The sequence below is a fragment of the Bison bison genome, unplaced genomic scaffold (genome assembly GCF_000754665.1).
Source record: "Bison bison bison isolate TAMUID 2011002044 unplaced genomic scaffold, Bison_UMD1.0 scf7180017864508, whole genome shotgun sequence".
NCBI classification, from domain to species: Eukaryota; Metazoa; Chordata; class Mammalia; order Artiodactyla; family Bovidae; genus Bison; species Bison bison.
In genome coordinates this window covers 7943513-7952207 of record NW_011495064.1, presented here as the reverse complement: position 1 = coordinate 7952207, position 8695 = coordinate 7943513, and the positions used below count along the sequence as shown (strand labels likewise).

The 8695-nt window shown below is 46.4% G+C and overlaps 1 protein-coding gene across 1 annotated transcript in view; it reads right to left on the bottom strand.

Moving 5' to 3' along the window:
- SLC9A4 (solute carrier family 9, subfamily A (NHE4, cation proton antiporter 4), member 4) overlaps window positions 1-4501 on the bottom strand; it is a 55131-nt gene extending 50630 nt beyond the window's left edge. Inside the window, exon 1 of the mRNA XM_010829865.1 lies at window positions 4208-4501. Coding sequence (XP_010828167.1) covers window positions 4208-4463 — 256 coding nt within the window. The 5' untranslated portion in view covers window positions 4464-4501. The remainder of the gene's footprint in view (window positions 1-4207) is intronic.
- Between the last annotated feature and the right edge of the window lie 4194 nt (window positions 4502-8695).

The window sequence follows — 8695 nt, the reverse complement described above, 5'->3', positions numbered from 1 at the left end:
AGCTGGAATCAAGATTGCTGGGAGAAATATCAATAACCTCAGATATGCAGATGGCACCACCCTTATGGCAGAAAGTGAAGAGGAACTGAAAAGCCTCTTGATGAAAGTGAAAGTGGAAAGTGAAAAAGTTGGCTGAAAGCTCAACATTCAGAAAACGAAGATCATGGCATCCAGTCTCATCACTTCATGGGAAATAGATGGGGAAACAGTGGAAACAGTGTCAGACCTTATTTTTCTGGGCTCCAAAATCACTGCAGATGGTGACTGCAGCCATGAGATTAAAAGACGCTTACTCCTTGGAAGGAAAGTTATGACTAACCTAGATAGCATATTCAAAAGCAGAGACATTACTTTGCCAACAAAGGTCCGTCTAGTCAAGGCTATGGTTTTTCCTGTGGTCATGTATGGATGTGAGAGTTGGACTGTGAAGAAGGCTGAGCGCTGAAGAATTGATGCTTTTGAACTGTGGTGTTGGAGAAAACTCTTGAGAGTCCCTTGGCCTGCAAGGAGGTCCAACCAGTCCATTCTTAAGGAGATCATCCCTGGGTGTTCTTTGGAGGGAATGATGCTGAAGCTGAAACTCCAGTATTTTGGCCACCTCATAGGAAGAGTTGACTCATTGGAAAAGACTCTGATGCTGGGCGGGATTGGGGACAGGAGAAGGGGACGACAGAGGATGAGATGGCTGGATGGCGTCACTGACTCGATGGACGTGAGTCTGAGTGAACTCCGGGAGTTGGTGATGGACAGGGAGGCCTGGTGTGCTGCGATTCATGGGGTTGTAAAGAGTTGGACAGGACTGAGCGACTTAACTGAACTGAACTAATACAATGGACTTTAATTAGTATCCAGAGACACGCCAAACCACACACCCAGCCCACTGGCTTCAAGACCAGTTTAAGTTCGCCTTCTAGAGTGCTGCTTTCTCTGTTTCTTCCTTTTTTTTTTTTCTTATTTATTTTTGGCTGTGTAGCATTGCTGCATGAGGGCTTTCTTCAGTTAAGGTGAGCGGAAGCTACACTCAAGTTGCGGTGCCCAGGCTTCTCATTGTGGTGGCTTCTTTTGTTACAGAGCATGGGCTGAAGTGTACAGGCTTCAGCAGCTGTGGTACACAGGCTTAGTTGCCCGCAGCATGTGGAATCTTCCTGGACCAGGGATCAAACCCGGGTCCCCTGCATTGGCAGGCAGATTCTTAAGCACTGAACCACCAGGGAAGCGCTCTCCATTTCTTACTAAGAGCTTCCTTCTTCTCCTTCTCCCCTCTCTTGCTCCTCTTCCTTCTTTGATGAGTGCTTATTTTAATCACTTAACTTTTAAAATATGTAAGGTAGGCAGAAGAGCCCCTAGTGTGATTTTTTTCAGGCCCTGTGTCTCCCCCGGGGTGGTCCTGCTTCCAGGAACTGAGTTTCCTAAAATGAGCCCACGTCACCTGCCTGAAACTAAGGCGTATCTACACACTGATAGCAGCAAGAGGGTTCAGCCTGTAAGCAGGGCCCTTTCAGGGAAATACTTTGTGAATTTCACCTTTCTCAACTCTTCTCCCTTTCCATAATGGACAAAACAGTCACTCACTTTTAGACTTTACAGTTTCAGGGCCTGAAACTTAAATGGCCACAGATAACTAAGTCCTGCCTGAAAGTCAAAGATGGCCCTTGTTGGAGCACCTATGAGGCACGACTAGACTCACCCATCTTTTCCTTTGAGGCTAGGGACCGAAATGATTCCCACACATTGCCTGGGCACTCAATACATGTGTCTTGGTAGAAGACTGAATAAAAGAATGAATGATAATACTAGCGATTATTAATCAGATTTTGATTCAAGCTTTATAATATAGAATCTAAAAAATCTTTGTGGACTCCTTAAGTGTTAAAGTTTTATGTCATTATTGCTATCGTATATAAAGTTATCCAGTCAATCCTAAAGGAAATCGATCCTGAATATTCATGGGATGGACTGGTGCTGAAGCTGAAGCTCCAATACTTTGGTCACCTGGTTCGAAAGACCTGATGCTAGGAAAGACTGAGGGCAAGAGGAGAAGGGGGTGACAGAGGATGAGATGGTTGGATGGCATCACTGATTCAATGGACATGAGTTTGAGCAAACTCCAGGAGGTAGTGAAGGATGGGAAAGCCTGGTGTGCTGCAGTCCATGGGGATGTGAAGAAACGGGCATGACTTAGCGACTGAACAGCAACAAGAGTAAAGCTACAAGCCCAATGCCTGGATCACACTATGCATTCACTAAATTTGACCTTCATTTCAAGTCGCTCAGTCGTGTCTGACTCTTTGTAGTCCCATGGACTATACAGTCCACGGAAGTCTCCAGGCCTTTCCCTTATCCAGGGGATCTTCTCAAATCAGGAATCGAACCGGCGTCTCCTGAACTGCAGGAAGATTCTTTACCAACTGAGCTATCAGGGAATCCCTCTTTTCATGTGCAATACAAACATAATCTGAAGTCTTAAAGGCCAGCAAAGATGACATTGTTTTTCAATAGGCATGCCCCACCTGATAACTTACTTTAGTTTTTTTTTTTTCTATAGCATGTTGAGTTGCATCCACATGAAAATCAAGAACATTTAGGCAGCAGGTCAGTGAACAACAGCATCCTCACAGGACTCTCAACTTGTAGACATAGTCTGGGCACATGCAACACCTGTAAAGGACTATCTGTGTTTTCTGTTGGTATAAAACATACACTGTGTACATTGAGATGTTTAGTGGTATAGAATGGAAGCTTCTTTTCCATTAAAAAATCCTTATTTGCACCAGGAAGAGATCTCAGGAATAATTTCAAAGATGAACAAATTGAGATTTAAAAAGGCAGCGTGACTAGTCAGTGGCAGATTTAGCTTCTTGGTTCTGGACCAACATCACGCATTCCTGTGGAAAGGAAGGGAGTAGGTGGGACCAGAATCGCTGGCTTTTTGACAAAGGACATCTCAAGGTCACAGAAGATCACCTGGACTGTTCTTAGCATCTGTGTGCTTGCAGGAAAGGTGATAGACCCCTAGCTCTGAAGCGAGAATATCATCCCCTTGGGAAACCCCATGATTACTTGAGCACTTCTCAGAAATAATGTGAGACCCTCTGTGTCATCGGGTCATGTGACCGCACAAGAGTTCTTCAAACTGACAATTTATCTGCATACATTACGAGCTCAAAATGAATGGCAGTTATGAAGGGCGCCTAATGAATATGCCGGTGCCCCCAACATCCACGAGGAGCGAGTTCAATGAAATGGCCAGCATCCTGAGTTAACTGTCTGATTTCTTGCCTTAACCCACACTTCACAGCCATTCCAGACAAAACATATAAATAGCCACCCACATACTTCACTGTGTCTCCTTCACTGAGACAATCTATCTATTCAAATAACAAAGTTTATCACTAAGGCAAAGGAGATGCTATGCTTGACCACTGAGATAATTGTATCCGCCTTCCGCTCTGGAATACCTGTTTTTAAGGAGACAAGGGGGTGAAGTTGGGGATTAAATGGTCTCAGAGTGGAATCCCTCACTTTGGCTGGAGGCACTAAGAACCTTGGCTAGAATTTCATCCATTAGCTTGAATCCACTTTATGTCGCAGAAGAAACCACAAGTGCTCCCTTGGCTCCTCTTGGCTCAGGTGTAAACCAAGATTTTACTGACAGATACCATCTCTAATTCCACCCTCCCTCATCACTGAGGGATATGAGTTGCCACTGGTTGCCTTGTTTCTTGCTTTCTGTCAATTTTCAAGTAGCACACACCACTTTTAAAAATGAACAAAGAGAGTCATTGATGAAGCCCATGGTTCCATGGCCAAGAATGAAGAAAGCACATTTTACAGAAGAATCATTATGTGGGTCCTAAAATTTCCAGTGGGCATCACCCCAAGGTCAGCATACTTTACTCCGCATTTCTTAACGCACAGAACTTGAGATTTTTACATACCAAATAATGTCACATGGCTGTCACCCTGAAAGGAGATGAAATAGAAACAACCCAGAGCCCAGAAGTAGGTTCTTAAATTTCATAGCACAACCTGAAGCAATAAATGGCCAGACAAAAATGCCTTTCCCTTGAGTCAAGAGAATACAATTTTTATCTAAGAGCAGCAATAGTTAAAATCCACTTGACCCACCATCTACAAGGCATTTTCATACACATTATCTCACATAGAAAACAACTCCCCAAACCAGCTAACACACTCGGGGCCTTACCTATTTTTGCAAGTGATGCTAGGAGTATCCAGAGGGTGACCTCGTAGGGAATTTGCACGTAGTCATAATCCAGTGTGAAGACAGATATTGTCTCGGCTGGCTGGGAGCTGGCAGCAGCATACCGGACATTAAGCTCACGCCGGGCAGAGGAGTCTGTGGATCTGTTCAACTCAGAAGATGCTCCGCAGCACTGAAGGGTCGCTAGCAACAGGCACCAATTCCAAGGACAGAAAGGCACAAACCCCCGAATGCCCATGCTGGGGCTTCTCTCAGGGCGTGCACCCTGCTGCACCACTCTTGTGAAGAGAGGAGGATTGTCAGAGCGTGCCAGCCGCCACCTGGGTCACAGGTGATGTACACACAGCCCGTGGGTCGTTCCAGGAAGAGTCCAAGCGTGTCACTGAGTTCCAAGTATACATGTTTTCCAGTCACCTTTACAGCATTTGTGTTCAGGCAACACAGCTTCTGACTTAACGCATCCTGTCACTCAGCAGACTCGAGAAAGCCCAGAGAACTAACTACCTGTGTGACTTCCATCCAATCATGATTCGAAGAGCAATTTATGAAGCAGAAATACCTGTTCCTTTAAAGCTGTTTCCTCACGTCACTGCACATTGGTTTCATCTTGTGAGCGAAAATTAAAAAGAACACCATGGTTCTCATTCCAGGTGTCACTAGGGCTCTCCTAACCAGGAAGAGGGTTCTTCCCTGTCTCCCAGAAACCTGGGTTGCACTTGTTCCTTCTCTCCTCCCCCTGCTAGCTCCCTTGTTTTGCATGGCCAAGGCTGCAGGTAGCTCTTGAACCACACTTAATTATTTGCTCAGATTTGACTTCTGTAATGAAATACTTTCCCTGAGTTCTCTGGCAGTTACACTGCTGACACCTAGTGGGAAGCCTCAGTACTACACCTTGGAAGGTTCAATTAATGATTAAGTACTAGTCAACGGAGAAGGCAATGGCACCCCACTCCAGTACTCTTGCCTGGAAAATCGCATGGACCGAGGAGCCTGGTAGGCTGCAGTCCATGGGGCCGCTAAGAGTCAGACACGACTGAGCAACTTCACTTTCACTTTCATGCGCTGGAGAAGGAAATGGCAACCCACTCCAGTGTTCTTCCCTGGAGAATCCCAGGGACGGGGCAGCCTAGTGGGCTGCCGTCTATGGGGTCACACAGAGTCGGACACGACTGAGGTGACTTAGCAGCAGCAGCAGCAGCAAAGCTATGGTTTTTCCAGTAGTCATGAATGTAAGAGTTGGACTATAAAGAAAACTGAGCGTCGAAGAATTGATGCTTTTGAACTGTTGTGTTGGAGAAGACTCTTGAGAGTCCTTTGGACTGCAAGGAGATCCAAACAGTCCATCCTAAAGGGAATCAGTCCTAGGTGTTCACTGGAAGGACTGATGTTGAAGCTGAAACTGCAATATTTTGGCCAACTGATGTGAAGAGCTGACTCATTTTTTCCAATGAGACCCTGATGCTACAAAAGATTGAAGGCAGGAGGACAAGGGGATGACAGAGGATGAGATGGTTGGATGTCATCACCAACTCAATGGACATGAATTTGAGTAAGTTCTGGGAGTTGGTGATGGACAGGGAGGCCTGGCGTTCTGCGGTTCATGGGGTCACAAAGAGTCGAACACGACTGAGTGACTGAACTGAACTGAACTGATTCGTCATTTCAGTGGTGTCCGACTCTCTGTGAGCCCATGGATTGTATCACCCCAGGTTCCTCAGTCCATAGAATTCTCCAGGAAAGAATACTGGAGTGGGTTGCCATTCCCTTCTCCAGGGGATCTTCCCTACCCAGAGGTTATACCTGGGTGTCCTGCATTGCAGGCAGATTCTTTACTGTCTGAGCCACCAGGGAAGCCCAGAGATTAAGGTGACCATGTAATCGTCATCTAAACCAGGTTCATAGACAAACAGATTTGAAATATGATGGAGGGAAAACTCAGCTTGCAAAGCAGAGCACCAAAGGAATTTTTATGGCATTTTAGGTCAGCAAACTAATGACCCATCTGAAGCTTTTGGTTTGATCATCTGATGACTGTATTAGCAGTAGAAACCTGGCTTCCTCTGACCGTTTTTGGTGCCGGGTCCCAAGAAGCCTTGTGATCCTTGTCATCTGCTCTTCTAAACCCGTCTTCTCGTGGAGTCCAGTGGTGTGGAGGGAAGGACATCCTCTTCCCAGTGGATCCCTTGTAATTTAAGTGACCAAATCCGGTCCACCCTCAAGAGACTAATTAAGGGGTGATGTACCCAGCAGAGAAATCTCTCTTCACCTAGGACCTCAACTGTGCACAGTTGGAAACAAAGTTTGAGGTGAGGGTTGCTGGTTTTCTTCCTTTTTACCCTCAGTTTCACAAAGCCGCTTCTGTTCTCAAAGAGCAGAATTGACTTTTCTGTGCATGCCCATGGTTAATTAGATAATCACCTTCCTCCAAGAATAGTTTTAAACAAAATGATCAGCACATCTTTTCTTCTTTCCCCTAGTAGGCGGCATAATTGACTTTACCGCACAGTGCTTCTGGAATTGAAGTATCCATCGCTTGCCCCAAAGCTCTTGTTACTTTGTTGGGGCTTAAATTTGATTCTTTTTTTAGGAAGAAAGGAGAAGAAAGCAGGGATAGAGAATTGGCCAGTGCTGTCCAGAAACACCATTTGCTTTCCAAGCCCGCAACTAGCAATTAAGCTGGATGGCTTCGGATCAAGGGCTGGCACGTCACACCCTAAATTGAAAGCCTGCATCCCGTGCTGGAGTGAAGTCAAGAGCTTTGACCCCGCTCTCAGGACAGAAGAGCTGAGCTCTGTCTCTGCTCCCCAAAGTCAAACTTCCACTACTTAGGGAGGAACAGAGGACGCTGTGGAAGGGTGCGCTATACTCTGGGAGATTCCGCATCGTCAGAGTAGAGGCACCACGGTGCTGCTGGTGGATGGGGCGGGCGTGAATATGAGCTCTGAAATGAAACACGTTTTCACACCAGAGTGTGGCTCCTGGCTCGGTCTTCAATTCTAATGTGATCGCTTCCCTAAGGGAATAGGGATTTTGTAGAGAGAAGAAAGTTGAAGTTGTGTGATCTTGGGCATCTTCTAAACACCACAGAGCTTCAACTGCCTTATTGATGGTGATGATGATGGTTCTGATGGTGATGGTGGTGATGATGATGACTATCTTAAAGGTGATGTGGAGATTAGGTGATTAAATACATATCTGAGAGGAAAGTGCTTAGTACATAATAGACACCAGATGAATTTTAGATTCTTTTTTTTAAAATTTATTGGCATATAGTTGCTGTACAACACTGTGTTATTACAGTAAATTGAATCATTCATACAGGTATCTATTTCCCAGGTGGCTCAGTGGTAAAGAATCTGCATGCAAATGCAGGAGATGTGGGTTTAGTTCCTGGGTCGGGAAGATCTCCTGGAGAAGGAAATGGCAACCCACCCCAGTATTCTTGCCTGGAGAATCCCATGGATAGAGGCGCCTGGCAGGCTACAGTCCATGGGGTGGCAGAGCTGGACACGACTTAGCAACTAAACAACAACAGGCTTCCAAAGTGTCACTAATGGTAAAGAAATCACCTGCCAATGCAGGAGACATAAGAGACTCAGGTTCAATCTCTGGGTCCAGAAGATCCCCTGGAGGAGGGCAAGGTTATTCTTGCCTGGGAAACTCCATGGACAGAGGAGCCTGGCGGGCTACAGTCCAGAGTCACAAAGAGTCGGACGTTACTGAAGTGACTTAGCATGCATGCACGCACATCACACTTTGAGCTTCAGCCAAGCTGTTGTGTGTCTCAGTGGTACATTCTCTTCTATTGCTGAGAAGTACTTAATTTTTGCATGTACAGCTATTGATGGATTGGTGCACTCTATGCCAGGAATCACTCGATTACCTCTTGGCCCCAGATTCACCATTCAGTATCTGCTCCACGGAGTGGACTTGGTTTCTGAAGCATTTATCCTTTATGGTGAGCACCGTGTAGCTCCATCAGCAGAGGGCGCTGGAGGGACCATGCAGGAGAGCCTTCCAGTTTCCTGCTGCTGTTTTCTGTGTTTCTCTTCCTCTTGCTGCCCCATCTATCAGCAGCATGGGTGTGTGGTGTCTGCCAGTGCCCTTCCAAGGCTGTACACACAGAGGAAACTGCCTCTCATCTGTCCTGGACACCATGCAGTTTAAGCCTCTGGCCCACGATGGATACCCCCCGACCCCACCCCGTGCCCCTGTGCACAGCCACATCACTCTGACTCACCTGCACACTGGCTTCCCAGGTGGTCCTAGTGGTAAAGAACCCGCCTACCAGTACTGGAGACATGGGTTCGATCCCTGGGTGGGGAGGATCCCTCTGGAGGAGGGTATGGCAACCCACTCGTTCTCTTGCCTGAAAATGTCCATGAACAGAGAAGCCTGGAGGGCTACAGTCCATGGGGTTGGAGAAAGTATGACTTGAGCACAGCCCAACACGAGGAATAAAAATATATT